Source organism: Pleurodeles waltl, chromosome 5 (assembly GCF_031143425.1).
Source record: "Pleurodeles waltl isolate 20211129_DDA chromosome 5, aPleWal1.hap1.20221129, whole genome shotgun sequence".
Lineage (NCBI taxonomy): Eukaryota > Metazoa > Chordata > Amphibia > Caudata > Salamandridae > Pleurodeles > Pleurodeles waltl.
In genome coordinates, this window is record NC_090444.1 from 1,254,100,397 (window position 1) to 1,254,121,165 (window position 20,769).

Sequence of the window (20,769 nt, forward strand, 5' to 3'; positions counted from 1 at the left end):
GGCTTCCCCTGACCGCGACTCTTTGAACCTAAAGTCCCGACGCCTGGGAGAGACCCTGCACCCGCAGCCCCCAGGACCTGAAGGACCGGACTTTCACTGGAGGAGTGACCCCCAGGAGTCCCTCTCCCTCGCCCAAGTGGAGGTTTCCCCGAGGAATCCCCCCCTTGCCTGCCTGCAGCGCTGAAGAGACCCCTAGATCTCCCATTGACTTCCATTACAAACCCGACGCTTGTTTCTACACTGCACCCGGCCGCCCCCGCGCTGCTGAGGGTGAAATTTCTGTGTGGACTTGTGTCCCCCCCGGTGCCCTACAAAACCCCCCTGGTCTGCCCTCCGAAGACGCGGGTACTTACCTGCAAGCAGACCGGAACCGGGGCACCCCCTTCTCTCCATTCTAGCCTATGTGTTTTGGGCACCACTTTGAACTCTGCACCTGACCGGCCCTGAGCTGCTGGTGTGGTGACTTTGGGGTTGCTCTGAACCCCCAACGGTGGGCTACCTTGGACCAAGAACTGAACCCTGTAAGTGTCCTACTTACCTGGTAAAACTAACAAAAACTTACCTCCCCCAGGAACTGTGAAAATTGCACTAAGTGTCCACTTTTGAAACAGCTATTTGACAATAACTTGAAAAGTATACATGCAATTTTGATGATTTGAAGTTCCTAAAGTGCTTACCTGCAATACCTTTCGAACAAGATATTACATGTTAAATTTGAACCTGTGGTTCTTAAAATAAACTAAGAAAAGATATTTTTCTATATAAAAACCTATTGGCTGGATTTGTCTCTGAGTGTGTGTACCTCATTTATTGTCTATGTGTATGTACAACAAATGCTTAACACTACTCCTTGGATAAGCCTACTGCTCGACCACACTACCACAAAATAGAGCATTAGTATTATCTATTTTTACCACTATTTTACCTCTAAGGGGAACCCTTGGACTCTGTGCATGCTATTCCTTACTTTGAAATAGCACATACAGAGCCAACTTCCTACAGGTACTACTGACAGGTCTGGGAGTGTTGGGTACCAATGTTGTCGTGCCCACGTTGGGGCTATGAGTATCATGGTGAGAGAAGTCTGACGTAGTTTGTTGACCAAAAAGGGAAGTAGTGGGAAGGGAAGGGGGGGGGGTTAGGGCGCCTAAGCAAATGTCCCTGACCAGCTGATCCATAGATCATTGCCCTTGGACAGAGGGTGTGGGTGTCTGGATGCGAAGTTTGGGCATTTTGCATTTTCTCTCGTGGCGAATAGGTCTATTTGTGGTGTCCTCCATTTTTGAAAGTACTGATGAAGTACCTGAGAGTGAATTGTGTATTTGTTGGTGTGTTCTGCTTAGGAGATCCGGTAGCTGATTGTGGATTACTGGGATTTATTCTGCAAGTAAGTGAAATTGTGAATGTGCCCATTTCCATATTGTTTAGGCTAGCAGGGACAGTTCAGATGAATGTGTCCCGCCTTCTTTCTTTACATAATAAATGGTTGTCATTGTCTGCTTTTATCAAGACAGTCTTGTGTTTGAGAAGTGCTTGAAACGCTTTTAGGGCAAGGAACACAGCTAATAATTCTAAATGGTTTATGTGAAAATTACGCTGTTTTCAATCCCATTCCCCTTGAATGGTAAGGTTGAGTTGAGCTCCCCACCTAATCATCGATGCGTCAGTTGTTATTGTGGTCCGAGGCACAGGGCCTTGAAATGACCGCCCCTTCATTAAATTGCTGAGATTCCACCACTGAAGAGACCTGTGTGTTTGGCGATCTAACACTAGATCTTGCAATTGACCCTGTGCTTGAGACCATTGCTGTGAGAGGCACTGCTATAGTGTCCTCATGTTTAGTCTTGCATGCGGTACTATTGCTATGCAGGATGCTATCATTACTAATATCTTAATGAAAATTTTACAGGGTATTGTTGATTTGGCTGCATTGTGTATGAGATTTTGAGAAGCTTGTATCCTTTGTGTATTTGGATAGGCTAAGGCTTTTGCGTTGTTGGGAATGTTTTGGGGTAGAAATCAATTCTAGGCAATAGCCATTGCACATAATTGACAATACCCATTGGTCTGTGGTGATATTTTGCCATTGGGAGTGGAATTGCTGCAGTCTGCCCCCCATAGGAGATGTGTGGGGTGGAGGGATGATAAATAAGTAACTGTATAGATGGGGTAGTGGCTTGTTTTGAAGTTTGAAACTTGCCTCTAGTTCTAACGTATTGACCTCTATAAGACCCTCTAAATCCTCTTCTCTGGTACTGCTGTTGCCCTTGTTTTGCCTGGGAGGTAGAAGCCTCTGTGGATTTTGTCTTGAATCTTCCTCTAAACTGTTGTCTGCTAAAGGACCCTCTATAGGGTGTTGTGAATAAAGCTCCTATTGCTTTGGCAGTGTGAGTCTTTCTTCATTTCTTCTATGGTCGTGTCGACTTCAGGGCTGTAAGGAAATGCCTCCTTGGCATGGTTACCCCCTAACTTTTTGCCTTTGCTGATGCTAAGTTATGATTTCCACAACTGGCACAACCCTGGCACTCCGGTAAGTCCCTTGTAACTGGCCCCCTGGTACCAAGGGCCATGATGCCAGGGAAGGTCTCTAAGGGCTGCAGCATGTCTTATGCCACCCTAAAGACCCCACACTCAGCACATGCACACTGCTTCATAGCTTGTGTGTGCTGGTGGGAAGAAAATGACTAAGTCGACATGGCACTCCCCTCAGAGTGTCATGCCAACCCCACACTGCCTGTGGCATAGGTAAGTCACCCCTCTAGCAGGCCTTACAGCCCTAAGGAAGAGAGCTCTATACCACAGGTGAGGGCATATGTGCATGAGCACTATGTCCCTACAGTGTCTAAGCAAAACCTTAGACATTGTAAGTGCAGGGTAGCAATAAAGAGCATATGGTCTGGGAGTCTGTCATACACAAACTCCACATTTCCATAATGGCTACACTGAAAACTGGGAAGTTTGGGTTCAAACTTCACAGCACAATAAATACACCCTGAGGGCATCTTAGAGATACCCCCTGAATACATACCCGACTTCTAGTGTAGGCTGACCAGTTCCTGCCAGCCTGCCACACATCAGACATGTTGCTGGCCACATGGGGAGAGTGCCTTTGTAACTCTGGCCAGGAACAAAGCCTTCACTGGGTGGAGGTTCTTCTCTTCTCCCTGTGCAGGAACTGTAACACCTGGCGGTGAGCCTCAAATGCTCACCCCTTTTGTTGCAGCGCCCCATGGCATCCCAGCTAGTGGACATGCCAGCCCCTCCGGCCACTGCCCCCACTTTTGGCGGCAAGGCTGGAGGAGTTAATGAGAAATACAAGGAGTCACCACCCACCAGTCAGGACAGTCCCAAAGGTGTCCTGAGCTGAGGTAACCCCTGCCTTGAGAAATCCTCCATCTTGAGTTTGGAGGATTCCCCCAATAGGATTAGGGATGTGCCCCCCTCCCCACAGGGAAGAGGCACAAAGAGGGTGTAGCCACCCTAAAGGACAGTAGCCATTGGCTACTGCCCTACTAGACCTAAACACACCCCTAAATTCAGTATTTAGGTGCATCAATCTGCAACCTGAAGAAACAAGGAGGACTGCTGACCTACAAGCCTGCAGAGGAGGAGGAAGACGACAACTGATTTGTCCCCAGCCCTACCGGCCTGTCTCCAGCTTCGAGAACCTGCTCCAGCGACGCATCCGACAGCGACCAGCTACCTCTGAAGCCTCAGAGGACTACAGGACCAAGACACTCCTGTGAACAGCGGCCCTGTTCAAAACCAGCTACTTCTTTGCGACAAAGAAGCAACTTCCAAGGACTTCACGTTTCCCGCCGGAAGCGTGAGACTTCACACTCTGCACCCGACGCCCCCAGCTCGACCTGCAGAAAACCAACACCTCAGGGAGGACTCCCCGGCGACAGCGAACCAGTGAGTAACCAGAGATGTCCCCCCTGAGCCCCCACAGCGACGCCTGCAGAGAGAATCCAGAGGGTCCCCCTGACCGTGACTGCCTGTAACAAGGGACCCGAAGCCTGGAACCAACACTGCACCCGCAGCCCCCAGGACCTAAAGGAACCGAACTTCAACGCAGGAGTGACCCCCCCCCCAGGCGACCCTCTGCCTAGCCCAGGTGGTGGCTGTCCCGAGAAGCCCTCCCCTGTGCCTGCCTGCACCGCTAGAGTGACCCCCCGGGTCCCTCCACTGATTTCACTGCACCCGGCCACCCCTGTGCCGCTGAGGGTGTGTTTTGTGTGCCTACTTGTGCCCCTCCCTCCCCCCCCCAGTGCTCTACAAAACCCCTCTGGTCTGCCCCCAAGAACGCAGGTACTCACCTGCTGGTAGACTGGAACCAGAGCACCCCTGTTCCCCATAGGCACTTACGTGTTTTGGGCACCTCTTTGACCTCTGCACCTGACCGGCCCTGAGCTGCTGGTGTAGTAACTTTGGGGTTGCCTTAAACCCCCAAAGGTGGGCTGCCTATGTCACAGAACTGAGACTTGTAAGTGTTTTACTTACCTCCAAAACTAACCTTTACTTACCTTCCCCAATAACTGTTGATTTTTGCACTGTGTCCACTTTGAAAATAGCTTATTGCCATTTTTACAAAGACTGTATATGATATTGCTTTTATTCAAAGTTCCTAAAGTATCTAAGTGAAGTACCTTACATTTAAAGTATTACCTGTAAATCTTGAACCTGTGGTTCTTAAAATAAATTAAGAAAATATATTTTTCCAATATAAAAACCTATTGGCCTGGTATTGTCTCTTAGTGTGTGTTCCTCATTTATTGCCTGTGTGTATACAACAAATGCTTAACACTACCCTCTGATAAGCCTACTGCTCGACCACACTACCACAAAATAGAGAATTAGAATTATCTACTTTTGCCACTATCTTACCTCTAAGGTGCACCCTTGGACTCTGTGCACACTATTTCTTACTTTGAAACAGTATATACAGAGCCAACTTCCTACAAGGGCCAAACAGGTGCCTTTCATTAAAAGGCATATTCAGCACTGCCTGTTGTATTTCTGGTTTGAAACCAGAGGAATGGAGTCATGCATGTCTACATATAGTGATGGCAGTATTGACACTTCTAGCTGTTGTATCTGCATCATCAAGGGCACACCATATCTGATTATTGCTTCTGGCTTGGGCCTCTTCCACAATCTGTTGTGCTCCTTTCTGGTGTTCCTTTGGGAGGTGCTGTAGGAGTTCTTGCATCTCATCTCAGTGGGCTCTATCGTATCTTGCAAACAAGGCTTGAGAGTTCGCAATTCACCATTGGTTGGCAGCCTGTGTGGCTACCCTCTTGCCAGCAGCATCGAATGTTCCACTCTCCTTGTCAGGGGGAGGAGCATCCCCTGATGACTGGCTATTAGCCCTATTTCTAGCCGCACTTACTACCACTGAGTCTGGAGGCACCTGTTGGGTAATATAAAGAGGGTCTGTAGGGGCTGGTTTATATTTTTTTTTATCAATTTGTGGCGTTATCACCCTAGCTTTGACTGTCTCACTAAATATTTGTTCTGCATGTTTAATCAGGTCAGGTAGCATTGGAAGGCATTGATATTTTGAGTGCATGGAGGATAGTGTGTTAAAAAGAAAATCCTCTTCTAGGGGATCAGTGTGCATAAACACCCCATGGAATGCTGCTGCCCCGGAAATAACCTGCATGTATGCAGTAGTGTCCTCTGGTGGAGAAGGCTTAGACGGGTATAAATCCAGGTCATTGTCAGGAATAGGATCTGGATCGTAGAGATCCCAAGGATCAACTGTATCACCATGTGAATATTGGGAATGAGTTGGTGAAGGCAAAGGTGGTGGGCTAGTAGGTGGTGGGGAAAAAGTTGTGGTGCATGTGGGGGAGAAGTATGGATAGGTAATGGCTTCTCCTATTGTTTATCAATTTTGGCTGGTGAAGCAGTGTTCCTGAAAAGCCAATTTCCTCTTGGTCTGTAGAGGAGGTGCAGTAATTATTCTACCAGACTCTTTATGGAGGTGAATCCTTGATTGTCCCTCATCCATAACCTCAAAAATAGGTTGGATCTCAGTGTCCTCAGAAGGTCTACAAGACTGCTCTTCCAGTTATTTAGAGCTCCGTTTAGGATCGCTCGAAAGTCCTTGCTCTTTTGTATAAGAAGACTTTTTTTGGCTCTAAAGATGGTTGTTTTTTCAGGCCCTAAAATACAGCCAGTTGTTTCAGGTCCAAAGCAGGGTGATGAGGCTTCGACTCAGAGGAGTGAGGACGCTTGCTCGAGTCGGAAATAGAAATTTTGATGGACTTACTCGACTACGATCCTGACGGAGGAGTGGCCTTTTTCGAAGCCGAACCGAAGGTCGGTTGACAAGAGTCTTTTTTCGGGTTGAACTATGGCTCTCTGGCAGTGGTGTACCTAAGGCCATTGAGGACTTTTTATAAGTGGGCATAGGGGCAGACGTACTGACGTACTGACATACTGACATGCTGGAACAGCAGTGATAGGCCTATCTTCTTCCTATTCTTGTTTGGGGTCTGTGTCTCTGATGGAGACCGCTGTTTGCGCCTGCTCTTACTCCATGGTGTCGAGATGTTCCGTACTCTTCAATGCCATTTCCAATCTTCTGGCTCTCCGATCACCGACGGACTTCTTGGATCGAAACGATCAACAGGCCTCGCAGTCTTCTTTTTTGTGATCGGGAGAAAGATACAGATTACATAAAAGGTGTTGGTCTGTGGAGGGAAATTTTGCATGGCATCGAGGACAAAATCGAAATGGAGTCCGATCCATTAGGCTTTGACGCGTTAGGCCCGAACAGGCCTGAGTCGGGCACACGTGCCTAGAAGGGAGAAATTTAGTTTCCACCAGTGCAATCGGTTCGAGGCTAGGTGGAAATGCGATTGAAACAATACCGACGATTAAGGGAGTTTTCTAACGTTTTCTAATTCGAAATCGCAGAGCGAGAGGAAACATGTCCGAACCCAACAGCGGAAAGAAAACAATCTAACAACGGAGTCGATGCCCATGCACAGTATGAGCAAGAGGAGGAGTCACTCGATCCTGTGACTCCGAAAAGACTTCTTTGAAGAAAATCAACATGTAACACTTCGAGCCCAACACTAGATGGCGGAATAATGCATAGCATGTGTATCTGCAGCTACACATGCAATCAAACAAACTTACCTTATTATACTAACACAAATACAAGAACACTGAATAGGCAATCATCCAACTGGAGGTAAGTAAATACACTATTATATACACACTGGCAATCAGTAAAGAGCATAGAAAGCAATAAGCACTGGGAAAAGTATAGGTTAACAGTGAGGGCCCTAGGGAAAGAGCAAACCATATACTAAAAAAAGTGGAATGTGAAAGGTAGTCCCCTATCCAAGGAAGTTGAATCAGTAGAAGGGAGTTGGAGGAAATAGGAATCCCAATAGGTGAGTACCAGAGTGACCCCAAGCTACCAGGGGAGCAGAGGTAGGTACATGGTTTTCCCCAAAACCAACAGGAGGACTTTGAAAGAGGATTATGCAAGACCCAACCAAGACTGGAAGAACCCAAAGGTGGATTCTGACAGAAGTGGACCTGCACAGGAAGGGGACCAAGTTCAGTTTGTGTTGCAGTGTCCAGTGGTGGCAGGAGCCACAACGCACCCTTCTGAGGATGCAGGACCAGGTGGACAAAGAAGGCCAGCAGTGCAGCACCGGAGATGAAGAGGAATCCCAGGAGTGATGCGACGGTCATGATGCAGTTGATCAGTGGTGCTGGAAAAACCGCAAACAAGTTTTGGCAAATGCAAGCGACGTAGAAGAAGTTTTTCAAGGCTGAAGAGGACCAGCAAGGTCCAGGAGTCTCAACCCAAGGTGGGGAATCCACGTTGACCGTCTGCAGTTGGGAGAGTCACGAGAAGGGAGCCCCCACAGACAACCCACAGGCAGCAGGCACAGGGGTGGCATGGAGTCCTACTCAGCACCCCTCAAGAGGAGTCCCACGTTGCCGGAGCAGCAGGCAGAAGACTGCTTTGCAGGAGGTAGTGCTGGGGGTCAGGGCTAAACGGAATCTGAAGATCCCTTGAAGGAGAATCAAACACGTCTTGGTAGCTGCAAGAGTCACAGTGCACAGGGGTACTCTCCTCTAAGGAAAAGCAAGGGCTTACAGTCTCCTAAGTTGGACAGCTGGTAGAGAGGACTAAGGGGACCACTCCAGACCACTAACTGTGATGCAGGATCCATGTAGTTCCGGAGAAGAGCAGATCCACACAGCCTGTCGTTGTTACAGTTGGTGCCTGCAGATGCAGGGGAGTGACCCCTTCACTCCAAGGGAGATTCCTTCTTACCTCGTGTGCAGGCTGAGGACTCAACGGCCTAGGAGGATGCACAGCCAGGAAAATGTTGCAGGTGCCGGAAGGAGCCAGAAAAACTATTTGGCAGAGCAGAGTCATCACTGAAGTTGCAGATTGTTGGTTCCTGGAGGGTCCAACTGCAGTCCCAGGGGCCAGAAGTTTAAGTAAACGATGCAGAGTAGTCCTGCTGGAATCTTGCATGTCGAAGCTGAGGACCCACCCAAGAGGGAGATTCTAATTATCCCAGAAAGAAGGATTGTCACCTAGAAGGGTGACCACCTATCAGGAGGGGGCTGTGACATCACCTACTTGACCTGGTCACTCAGATGCTCCCAGGGGTCTCTGCCCACCTTGGATTCAAGATGGCAGACTCAAGTGACCACCTGGAGGAAATCTGGGCACCACCCCTGGGGTGGTGATGGACAGGAGAGTGATCAATCGCCTTTATTTTATCCAGCTTAACAGCAGAGTAGGGACAAAGGGTCCCTGGACTGGTGCAAACCAGTTTATGCAAGGAGGGCACCAAATGTGTCCTTCAAAGCATACAGGGGGCACGGGGGAGGCGACTCCTCCCAAGCCATGTAACACACATTTCCAAGGGGAAAGGGTGTTACCTCCCTCTCCCAAAAGAAATCCTTTGTTCTGCCTTCCTCTGCCTGAGCTGGTCAAGCAGCAGGAGGGCAGAAACCTGCAGGAGGGGTGGCAGCATTGCGGGCTGCTCAGAAAACCCCAGAAGACTGGTAGGAGCATTGCTGGGGGGCTCTAAGGAGCCCCCAGAGTGCATGGAGTCGTACAACCAATACTAGCAACAGTATTGGGGTATGAGTCTGACATGTTTGATACCAAAGATGCCCAGGTTTGGAGTTACCATTATGTAGCTGGACACAGGCATCCAGTACACGAGTAAAATGGCTTCCCCACACTTACGAAGTCCACAGCAATGGGGCTGCAGTTTGTATGGGCACCTCTGCTCATGCAGGGGTGCCCTCACACACAGGCACCTGCATCCTGCCCCCTGGACAAGGGAGGCCTACCACAGGGGGGACTTACAGTGACCTGGTGCAGTGACCTGTAGTGAAAGTGTCCTTGCACCTTTCCACGCAGGCTGCAATGGCAGGCCTGCAGACACATTTTGTATGGGCTCCTATGGGTGACACTACATGCTGCAGCCCATGGGGAACCCCTGCTGCCCCAATGCCATCGGTAAGTAAGTGTCATATACTAGGGACTTATATGGGAGCACCAATATACCAATTGTGGGGTGTGCAAAGTCCAAAGCAACCAAATTTAGATGGGGAGAGCACAATAACTGGGGTCCTGGTTAGCAGGATTCCAATGAAGAGAGTCAAAGCATGCTGACAGCAGGCAAACCGTGGGGGTAACTATGTCAAAAAGAGGGTACTATACTACAATATCTTCCAGGGTGGATCGGACAGAATCCGGAAAGCCAGAGTGACGTAGCCAGGCGTCACTGCACAGCATTACAGAGTTAGCCACGGCTCGGTCAACTGAGTCCATGATATCCATAACACACCTAGCTGCCTCTCGCCCATCCTGGAATGTCTGAGCGAGTTTGCTCCTGGTCTCCTACGGAATCAAAGGCAGCATGCATTCCTCTGAATGCCACAATGCATGGGAAAGACGGCCCAGAATACACAAGGTGTTTATCAACCGCAGGGCTGAGCTGGTTGAGGAGAAAATATTTAGTCCACAAGTTTCCAGCCATCTGGACTTCCTGTCCAGAGGAATGCTTGGGTTCGACAGTGGGATCAAAAGACGCTGTAGCAGCCTGCACCACAAAACTTCTGTGTGTCAGCTGACGGAGAAGACAAGCCAGGTCCCTGGCGGTGGGCCGGTGTCTATGGGCCACAGATCAGCCGCAAGGGCCCCTTTAGCGGGATTAGCACAGGCCTCTAAAAAAAGATCATAAAGTGCCCAACTATATTGAAGCACAGGTTCTATTCCTGTTTGGCCTTGGTGGAGCACTTCAACTAAGGCAGTGGTCTCAAAACTTTTTAATGCAGCACCCCCCCGTTGAAAATAAAAATCATTGGGTCCCCCCCTCAGAATTTTTCACAATTACTTTATAAAGATGGCAATGTTTAAATATGTCTAGACCTATTTAAACATTGCAGTTAAGTAATGTTACCTTTAAAAAAATGCAATAACATGCTTCTGCTTAAACCAAAGGCCTGTTATCTGTATAATGCTGCTTTTGGCCAGAGTCTGCGGTTCGGTGTCGACTGGCACCACCATCAACATCAACTAATCAAACTCCAGCAATACAGGTGGGAAACCCAAATGGCTATGCTCTGGAGCCGGTACGAATCCAAGCACTGATCCAGACAGCCAATCTGACGCTGAGGGGGAACCCGCCGCATACAGTCAGGTGAGGTTATCGCTTACCTCTTTGGGGCTAGGAAGAGTGTCAGAGGGAGGTTGGGGCCCAAAGTGTGCATGAAAGAAATTGTTATAATCCTGCACCTGGCAAGGTGGCAGGACTTCAGGGAAAGCAGGGAGGCGCAAGGAGGATTCATGCACCGATCCACAACCGGGGAACAGGAGAGACTTACCTGACAGAGGGGGACGCCTCAACATAGAACGATTGCGTTTTGCAGTCTGCTCTTTCGAACGAGCACAGGAACGGCTCGTAGAATGGACTCAAGGGCACTCCTTGGACCTGGAGCGAGACCAAGGATGATAAAGGGTCTCTGCTCGGTGTGACACCAAGTTCTTCAGAGGTCATTCCTGCAACGCCTTCGGACGAAGGCGACTGGAGTCACAATACTTGGAGTTGTGGTGTTCCCTGACGCACCACATACCAAATGTATGAAGGTCCATGGCAGACGTTTGCCTGCCAGAGGACCCACAATGTTTAAACTACGAGGACATGTAGAAAAGCATACTGTTTCACAACAAAATGACTGATTTATCTAGATAGGTCAACTTGGTCTGATTAACTCCAGATCCAAATTGTAGCCCGTCAGGCAGGGGATTATTTGGACTCAGTCTACATCACATCTGGTGTATGTCGTCATTAGAGTCGTACAATGCCCTCTACCAACGCAAGAAGTACTGCTGGAAAATTTCCAGATCCAGTCAGGGGAAGAATACGAAGATAAGAAAAATGCGGCTAAATCTATCACATAAGAGGAACTAAGGCTTATTACCTGCAGTGGCAGGGTATGAGAAAAGACGGGGGAGAGGTAGGTATCGGCATCTATCCCTGCCGTATGGCCGGTACTGCCTTTATAGCAGCATGGCTGACTGTGCTGCTAGGAGACTGGACTATGCCTTGAAACGAATACCTGTCAGAGAAGCTACCTCACTTTTTGAACTGGTTGAAATTCCCTTTATTGAGGTTGTAGGCCAAGTGATCTTGCAGTAGTCTTGTTCTCTTTGAACCTCTTGAGAGAGGAATCAGCCTTTGTACCAAAGAGACCTGAGCTATCAAAGAGAAGGTCTGTAAGAGTGGATTGCATGTCCTAGAAGAACAAAGACTCTCAGCCAAGCATGAAGATGCAGGGAGACAGATGTTCCCATGGTTTGAGCCGCAAAGTCTGTGGTGTTAATACCACATTAAATAACCTGCTTCACAACAGTCTGACCTTACTTAAAAGCTTCTGTGCCGCGGACGTAATGGTTACGTCCTGCGGCACAGTGCTCCCGTGCCGAGGAGGTAACAATTACTTCCTCGGCCTGGAGCCCGGAGGGAGCGCAAGCGCTCCCTCCATGGGGTTCCCTCCCAGCCCCCCAAGGCAGGGATGGAAGGGGAAGCCCTTACCCTTCCAGAACCCCCGTAATGACATCAGCGCGCAATTGCGTGCTGACTTCATTACACAGTGCCGGTCGCACTGGAAGCCATTTGCTTCCAGTGCCATCAAGGGAGAACAGGTGAGTTTCTCCTCCGGCGGGTGGGGGGGGTTGTAAACAAAGAGGCACCGGGGGAAAGGAAAGGGTTTTCCTTTCCTCTGTTGTCTCTGAGCATTACTGCTGCCCACTAGACGCCAGGGATTTTTTTATTTTATATATTGTTGCGATGTTTTGTGTTGGGGAGCAGCCCCTTGGGCAAGGGTCGTTCACATTTGGGGATCATGTTTGTGTGGCCATTTCTGCCCCCCCCCCCCCTAATATTTTTAGGCTGATCTGCCCCCAAGGGACGCAGAAACCACTAGATTCCAGGGATTATTTGTTTTGTCAAATTTCTCTATTTTTGTTGTTTGTGAGCGGCCCCTTGGGCAAGGGTCGCTCCCATTTTGGCGACATGTTTAATTATATTGGGGGGACACTGACCTGTTGGCCATTTCTGCCCCTATTATTTTTAGGGTGATTTTTTTTTTATATGGTTGTTTTCGTGGGGGGGGACACAGGGGGGATGGGGGGGGGTCCCCTTGGGCAATGGGGGAATTGAACTGTTGCCCATTTCTAACCCCCTTTTAGGGGCACGTGTATCAAGGCCATTTCTGCCCCCCTTGGGGGCATGTGGGCCTATTTTTTTTAGGCCCATTGTCCCCAAGGGGGCAGAAGGCACGTAGGCACCAGGGATAGTGTGTGTGTGTTTTATTTGTTTTGTTTGGGGGGTGGCTACTTGGGCAAAGGTCGCTCCCCGTGGGGACACACTACTAAAGGTATTTTCTGCCCTCCTTGGGGCAAATAGGCCTATTTTGTAGTAGGCCCATCTGCCCCTAAGGCAGAATCCATTTAGGCACCAATTTCTAAATGCTTGATGGTCGGATGTTTGTCAACTGACGAAGTATTTGCATTTGTGATATTTGTTCTAGTTCAAAGCTTTTGCTTTCTTTGCTGTGGCTCCTTGCGGTTTTGCCGGTGGTTGACCTGCGGTTTGCATAGTTGCATGTTTTAGGTAAGTAAAAACAATTTACTCCAAAGGAGTATTGTTGTCATGCATGAATGACATGTTTGTAGGTGGTGTACCAAATGCAGGTTTGTGAGAAATTGTCCTTAGATTTGTGCACAACGATATTTGTGTTGTCTTATTTCTAATTTGCTTTTCTTTCTTTCTTTTTAGTGGGATATCATTGGTGATTGCTGTGTCTGTGCAGAGTAGTTGCTAGAGAATCAAGCTTTTTCAGGCAAGCGAGAGGCATAGTTTTGGAGTTTATAACTCTTACTAATAAAGCTACACTTTATTACTTATCTTACACAGTGCTGGTTGTTGGTGGTGCATTTGTCCAGTTAATTTTCGTAGGAAAAATCATGGCTAGCCGCAGGATGACCGCTCAGCAGGTGGTTGGTATGCTTTTTGAGTCATTGTCTGATCATGATTACGAGACGGACTCTGCATCTGAGGCAGAGGAGGAAGTGAGAGATTCTGGCAGTGAAGTTTCTGTCGGAGAGGAATCTTCTGATGAGGAAGCCACGCTCAGTGCAGATGAAGGGCCTGTTTTAGAGGGGGACACTGATGTGCCATTAGTGCAGCAACCTGGGGCTGAAAGGTTTCCCCAAACATGGAGCAGCCAGAGTTGCCTGCCTTTACTGGTATCCTGGGGTGTAGAATCAATACAGATAACTTTTTGCCTGTCAATTTATTTGAATTATTTGTGGATGATGTGTTTTTGGAAGAGATTGTTGAGCAGACTAATTTGTATGCGAAGCAGTATTTGAGGGACAACGCTGCAAGACTTAGGCCACACTCTAGAGCTACCCAGTGGATTCCCCCAAATTTGGAGATGAAAAGGTTTTTGGGTTTGACTCTTTTGATGGGGTTGATAAGGAAGCCGTCACTGGCTTCTTATTGGTCTACTAGTCCCTTGATGGCAACAGCTATATTTCCTGCAACCATGAGTCGTAATCGGAATTTGCTTCTTCTTAGGATGCTGCATTTTTTTGTCAATGTATTAGCCTTGCCACGAGATCACCCTGATTCTGACCGTCTTTCTAAGATTAGGCCTGTCCTTGATCATTTTGTAGATCGGTTTTCAGAGATCTATGTTCCAGGCAAAGAAATAGCTGTGGACGAGTCTTTGGTCCTCTTCAAGGGTCCTTTGGTTTTTAGGCAGTACATTCCTAGCAAGAGGGCATATTATTATGGAATTAAATTGTATATGCTGTCTGAAAGTAGTACAGGATATGTGTATAATTTCCGTGTCTACACTGGTAGGGATTCCAGTATTGACCCCCCTGGTTGTCCTCCCACTTTTGGAGTTGCTAAGAAAATTGTGTGGGAACTTGGTAGACGACTGTTCAACAAAGGTCACCATTTGTATGTAGATAACTTCTACACTGGACTGCAGTTGTTCAAGGAAACGTTTAGAGTGGACACTGTTGCTTGTGGCACAATTCATTGTAATCGGAAAGGCTATCCAAGGGAGCTTGTCTGTAAAAAAAAAAAAATTGAGGGGACAGTGCAGTGTCTTGCGGAATGATGAGCTGCTAGCTTTGACATTTTCAGACAGGAGGGATGTCTACATGCTAAGTACCATCCATGACGAGAGTACATCCCTCGTGACTGTTTGGGGCCAGGTTGCTGAAGTGCGCAAACCTGTGTGCATTTTAGATTATAATAAGCACATAGAAGGTGTAGATAGAGTTGATCAAAGGTTGGAACCTTATACTGGTATTCGTAAGTCTTACGTTTGGTATAAGAAGTTAGCAGTTCACCTCTTCCACTTAGCAACTTTTAATGCTTTTATTGTGTTTAAGGATAGGTCTCCAGAGTCAAAGATAACATTTCAGGAGTCAGTGATAGCCTTATTGTGGTGGAATAGGCCAGAGTTCATAGAGAAGCAGTGGTGGAGGATGTGGCTAGACTGAAAGATCGCCACTTTGCTGAGCACATTCCTCCCACACCAAAAAAAGACTTTCCAGCTAAGAAATGTAGAGTGTGTTTTCGAAGAGATATCCGGAGGGAGACTCGAATGTACTGCCCAGATTGTCCTTCAAAGCCTGGGCTGTGTATGGGTGGTTGTTTTAAGAATTACCACACCCAGAAGAATTACTGGGAACAACCATGGGTGTAAACTGCCTGTTTTGTATTTTCATGTGCTCAGTTTTATGGTTGGCATTTCTGTCATGTATTTAGTTAGAGCTTTTGTGTTTGTAGTTTTGTAAATATTTCTAATTAGTTAGTAGTTTATTTGTTTAAAAAAAATAAAAAAAAGTGACGCCATTGTGTGTGGAGTGGCGCTTGGCTGACGGTGTACATAGTGTACATATGGACTTGCTGTTGGCTACTGCAACACACTGCCAGCCAAACACCAGTTCACTCCCATCAGCTGGTGCGAGTGCTGTTTCAGGCATGTGGGCATATGTAAGTGATGGGCCCTTGAGTGGCGCTGTCTGTCGATGCGAGTGTTGTAATGTGCTCGGCCCGTGGCTGGCGGCGTGAATGGTCTTGTGCATGTCATGTATGAAAGGTGTGTGAATGGACTGTAAAGCGGTTGGTGCCTTGCCGTGGCTTTACAGCTCACAAGCTGCGAGTCACTTGTTCAGTTTTTTGGCCTTTAAGTTATTAACAGTGCATTTCACTTTTGTGAAATCTCTTGTTAATAAAATTTGATCCACTGAACCATCACTCACCCTCGTGCCAAATCCAACCAATATGTGTGGTAAAAATGACAAAATCTGTTCCGCTGTAATCGGGCGTCGCAGCACACCTGTGACACGCTAGGTGCCTCGGGTGGGACCCCGATGATGAAGCATGCCACCAACTTAGTCGGTGGGTGAGGGGTCTTATTAACATAACTTAAGTGCATTTCTTTTCACAATTTTAGTGTTTGGAACATCACATAAGTATGTGGACACACCAAAATGATCTATTGCAAAACTACCTGTGTTGGGTGGGGGGGGGAGGAGGGGCACCTATGGTTTTGGTCCCAGGTGCGGCCTTCATCTAGGGAAACCTACCAAACCCAGACATGTTTTAAAAATAGACACCCCAAGGAGGTGTGGCTTGCCTGGATCCCCCAACGTTTTCTTACCCAGACTCCTCTGCAAACCTCAAAATTTGCATTTAAAAAATCATATTTTCCTCACTCAAATTTGCGGGTCCTCTCAGATTCCAGAACTTTGTGTCACCGAAATGAGGAAAAAGTGTTTTTTTGGCCAGATTTTGAGGTTTGCAAAGGATTCTGGGTAACAGAACCTGGTCAGAGCCCCACAAGTCACCCCATCTTGGATTCCCCTAGGTGTCTAATTTTCAAAACTGCACAGGTTTGCTAGGTTTCCCTAGGTGCTGGCTGAGCTAGAGGCCAAAATCCACAGCTAGTCAGTTTGTAAAAAACACCTCTGTTTTCTGTGGAAAAATGTGATGTGTCCATGTTGTGTTTTGGGCCATTTCCTTTCGCAGGCGCTAGGCCTACCCCCACAAGTGAGGTACCATTTGTATCAGGACCTTTGGGGGAACGCTTGGTGGAAGGAAATTTGTGGCTTCTCTCAGATTCCAGAACTTTCTGTCACCGAAATGAGAGGAAAGTATTTTTTTGGCCAAATTGAGGTTTGCAAAGGATTCTGGGTAACAGAACCTGGTCGGAGCCCCACAAGTCACCCCATCTTGGATTCCCCTAGGTGTCTAGTTTTCAAAACTGCACAGGTTTGCTAGGTTTCCCAAGATGCCGGCTGAGCTAGAGGCCAAAATCCACAGCTAGGCACTTTGCAAAAAAACAGCTCTGTTTTCTTTGTGAAAATGAGATGTGTCCACGTTGTGTTTTAGGGCATTTCCTGTCGCGGGTGCTAGGCCGATCCACGCAAGTGAGGTACCATTTTTATCGGGAGACGAGGGGGGAACACAATAGCATAACAAGTGTTATTGCCCCCTGTCTTTCTCTACATTTTGTCCTTCCAAATGTAAGGCAGTGTGTAAAAAAAAGACGTCTATTTGAGAAATGCCCTGTAATTCACATGCTAGTATGGGCACCCCGGAATTCAGAAATGTGCAAATAACCACTGCTTTTCAACACCTTATTATCTTGTGGCCATTTTGGAAATACAAAAGTTTTCTTGATACCTATTTTTCACTTTTTATATTTCAGCAAATGAATTGCTGTATACCCGGTATAGAATAAAAACCCATTGCAAGGTGCAGCTCATTATTGGCTCTGGGTGCCTAGGATTCTTGATGAACCTACAAGCCCTATATATATCCCCGCAACGAGAAGATTCCAGCTCACGTACCGGTATATTGCTTTAAAAAAATCTGACATCGCAGGAAAAAGTTACAGAGTAAAACGTGGAGAAAAATGGCTGTTTTTTTACATCAATTTCAATATTTTTTTATTTTAGCTGTTATTTTCTGTAGGAAACACTTGTAGGATCTACACAAATGATCCCTTGCTGAATTCAGAATTTGACTTGACTTTTCAGAAATATTTAGCTTTCTGGGATCGAGCATTGGTTTCTCACGCATTTTGGTCACTAACTGGAAGGAGGCAGAAAGCCCATAAAAAAAGTAAAAATGGGGTATGTCCCAGTAAAATGTCAAAATTGTTTTGAAAAATGGGGTTTTCTAATTCAAGTCTGCCTGTTCCTGAAAACTGGGAAGATGGTGATCTTGCCACTGCAAACCCTTTGTTGATGCCATTTTCAGGGAAAAAACCACGAGCCCCCTTCTGCAGCCCTTTCTCCCCATTTTTTAGAAAAAAAACTAAATTTTCACTGTATTTTGGCTTATTTCTTGGGCTCCTTCAGGGGAACCCACAAAGTCTGGGTACCTCTAGAATCCCTATGATGTAGGGAAAAAAAGGACGCAAATTTGGCGTGGGTAGCTTATGTGAACAAAAAGTTATGAGGGCCTAAGCGCAAACTGCCCCAAATAGCAAAAAAAAAAAAGGCTCAGCACAGGAGGGGAAAAGGCCTGGCAGCAAAGGGGGTAACCAGCTCTGTGAAATACGGGTGAAGATGCACCAGCAAGTTAAGGACCACTAATTGGGTCATGTCCAAGAGAACATGCATAAACCCTCTGATGAGGAACGTTGTGTTGAGAGACTTTAGACACATGTTACCGGCCAAGAAGTACCTCTCCACAAACCCATCGATTTTCTTGGATTCTCAGTCAAATGGAGTGACATGGAAAACACCCAGAGAGAGTTTGAAGAGCAGGATGCTTGCACAAGAAGGCTCTCCAGTATTGGGTGTGTTGATAAAAATGCTGGGGCCGCTAGAAGCCTGTCTATCCTCTCATCACAACCCTACTAACAGCAGTGCATAACGTGGGATTCTCCCACACGGCCAAATTGGTTTCAGTCAGGGCTTCATATAACTAACTGCACTTCTCTGTCATCTGTATCACAGAAAGGATCGTCCACTGATCAGTCTGAAAAGAAGTACCGTCCCTCTCCTATGACATATTAGGTCATGTAGAGTCTGCTGCTGGTTGCGGAGACGTACTCAAGTTGTGGTGCGCCATCAACTGTGGTGCTGATGGAGTCAAATGTGGTAAAGGTTGGTCTGGTTCAGAGAGGAAAGGACCTACAGGGATGGTGAATGGGTGCTGCGTCCATCATGCAAAAATACTAAAACGGGAGCTAAAACCAGATTTTGGGCAAGTGTTACAGGAGGAATAAGAAAGAAAAGAGGTAAAGAATATGGTGTTGGCAGTGACCCAAAAGCATATCCAAAAGGATTCATGGGGCCTGAATGTACTTCGGAGTCGGGCAGGAGAGGGAAGGGGGCGGGACGGGGGGAGAGACCATGGTCATACAAAGACATTGCACATTGTATTAGGAAAAAGTGTTGGATGCATTCTGGCGCTGGGGAATTCAGTGCACAACTGATGACACTCAGGCCTTGGTTTCAGTGTTGCAGGCAGTAGTGGTTCCATGATCTGCACCAAGTCCAACAGAGTAGCAGACGTCTGATTCTCTGTTGAAGGTTCCTCAAGCTATGGTTCCGAAGACGAGTCCTGTATAGCGGGGGAATGTGATGTGGCGTCGCTCGAAGTCATGTCCTCCATATATTTTATGTTTTCTTCAGGGTGACTGATGGCAGAGGTGCTGTGGAGATCTGTATCAGTTTGCATTTCTGTTCGGACTAATGGTGGGAGTGTTTTAAATGGTGTCACTTTTAAAGCCAAGATGGAGCCCCCTACCAGGGTGGAGATCTATTAAAAACTTTACTAATTCTGTATGACGGCTGGCAAATGCTAAAGGAGACAAGTCTGTAAACAGAAGCATCTATCAGAAAAATTAAAATAGTAAACAACGTTTTACCCTCTTGAGCGCCATGTATGGTCTCACTCTTGGCCACAGTCACCGAGTGCAGAGGACGAGACTAGCTCGTTCTGCACTCAGCCCACGGAGGGGGCTCTAGTGCCCCCTCCCTTCCTCCTCCCTCAAGGCAAGGGAAGCTTGTATTTTAGGCCATTTCAGCCCACCTTGGGGGCTGATCAGCCTATTTGTATTAGGCCAATCTGCCCCCAAGGGGGACAAAAACCAATAGACAAGATTTTTACTATTTTACATAGGGGAACAGTCTATTCGAGAAATGCCTTGTAATTCACATGCTAGCATGGGGACCCCCGAATTCAGAGATGTGCAAATAACCACTGCAATACCTTATCTTGTGCCCATTTTGGAAACACAAAGGCTTCCTTGATACCTATTTTTCACTCATTATATTTTACCAAATGAATTGCTGCATACCCGGTACACAATGAAAACTTATTGCAAGGTTTAGCTCATTTATTGGCTCTGGCTATCTAAGGTTCTTGAAGAACCGAAAAGTCCGATATCCCCGCAATCAGAAGAGTCCAGCAGACATAACAGCATATTGCTGGGGGGGGTGGAGGCCTGGCAGTAAAAGGGTTTAGTTAAATCCCTAAAGAAACATTTTCACACCACTGAAAAATGAAAATCATTAATTAAAAGACAATACAATTAAAAAGTATGAAACTCAATGTGTTTTATTTCAATTAACAAATCCAATAATGCATAACAAACCTGCTCCTAGTCCATCAATGTACACCAGACATGCTGCATGAATGAAGGCAGCTACAGGAGATAACCGAGAATGATCGGGCTCCTCAACCTCCATTTCCTCAGAATTTTCACGTGGCTCTTCATCTTCCATCATGACATTCATAAAGTTTACCCAGGACAAGATATCTCGAACGCTGAGAATGCATCGTCTTCCATATTCTTGGTTCATGAGCCACTCAATAAAGTCCATCATGAGCGCTGCTATGTCCGCTCCTGAAAAAAGAGGCGTACCTAAATGAGCAAATTCATTGTGTGGCAATCTTTAGACAGCAGACAAAGAGTTTACAAGAAAATGTCTGTGAACATTCTTATCTACAGGTGGGCATCCACAAGAATGGCTGGACACAGTTTTACCTTAGCACCAGTGTGTCCGATGTGCAGCATATTTAGAGGTTCTGTAATATTTGTTAAAGAAAGTATTACACAGCAGCATCACAGATCCTTTACTATAAATTTTAGGAATGCAGATAAATTCCATTAGTATTTGTCCAGTTTCCTCCGACAAGATGTAGAAACTGC

The 20,769-nt window shown here is 46.9% G+C and overlaps 1 protein-coding gene across 1 annotated transcript in view; it reads right to left on the reverse strand.

Moving 5' to 3' along the window:
• MDN1 (midasin AAA ATPase 1) overlaps positions 1 to 20,769 on the reverse strand; it is a 1,740,009-nt gene that overhangs the window by 1,023,716 nt on the left and 695,524 nt on the right. The window contains exon 34 of the mRNA XM_069235499.1: positions 20,212 to 20,463. Coding sequence (XP_069091600.1) covers positions 20,212 to 20,463 — 252 coding nt within the window. The remainder of the gene's footprint in view (positions 1 to 20,211; positions 20,464 to 20,769) is intronic.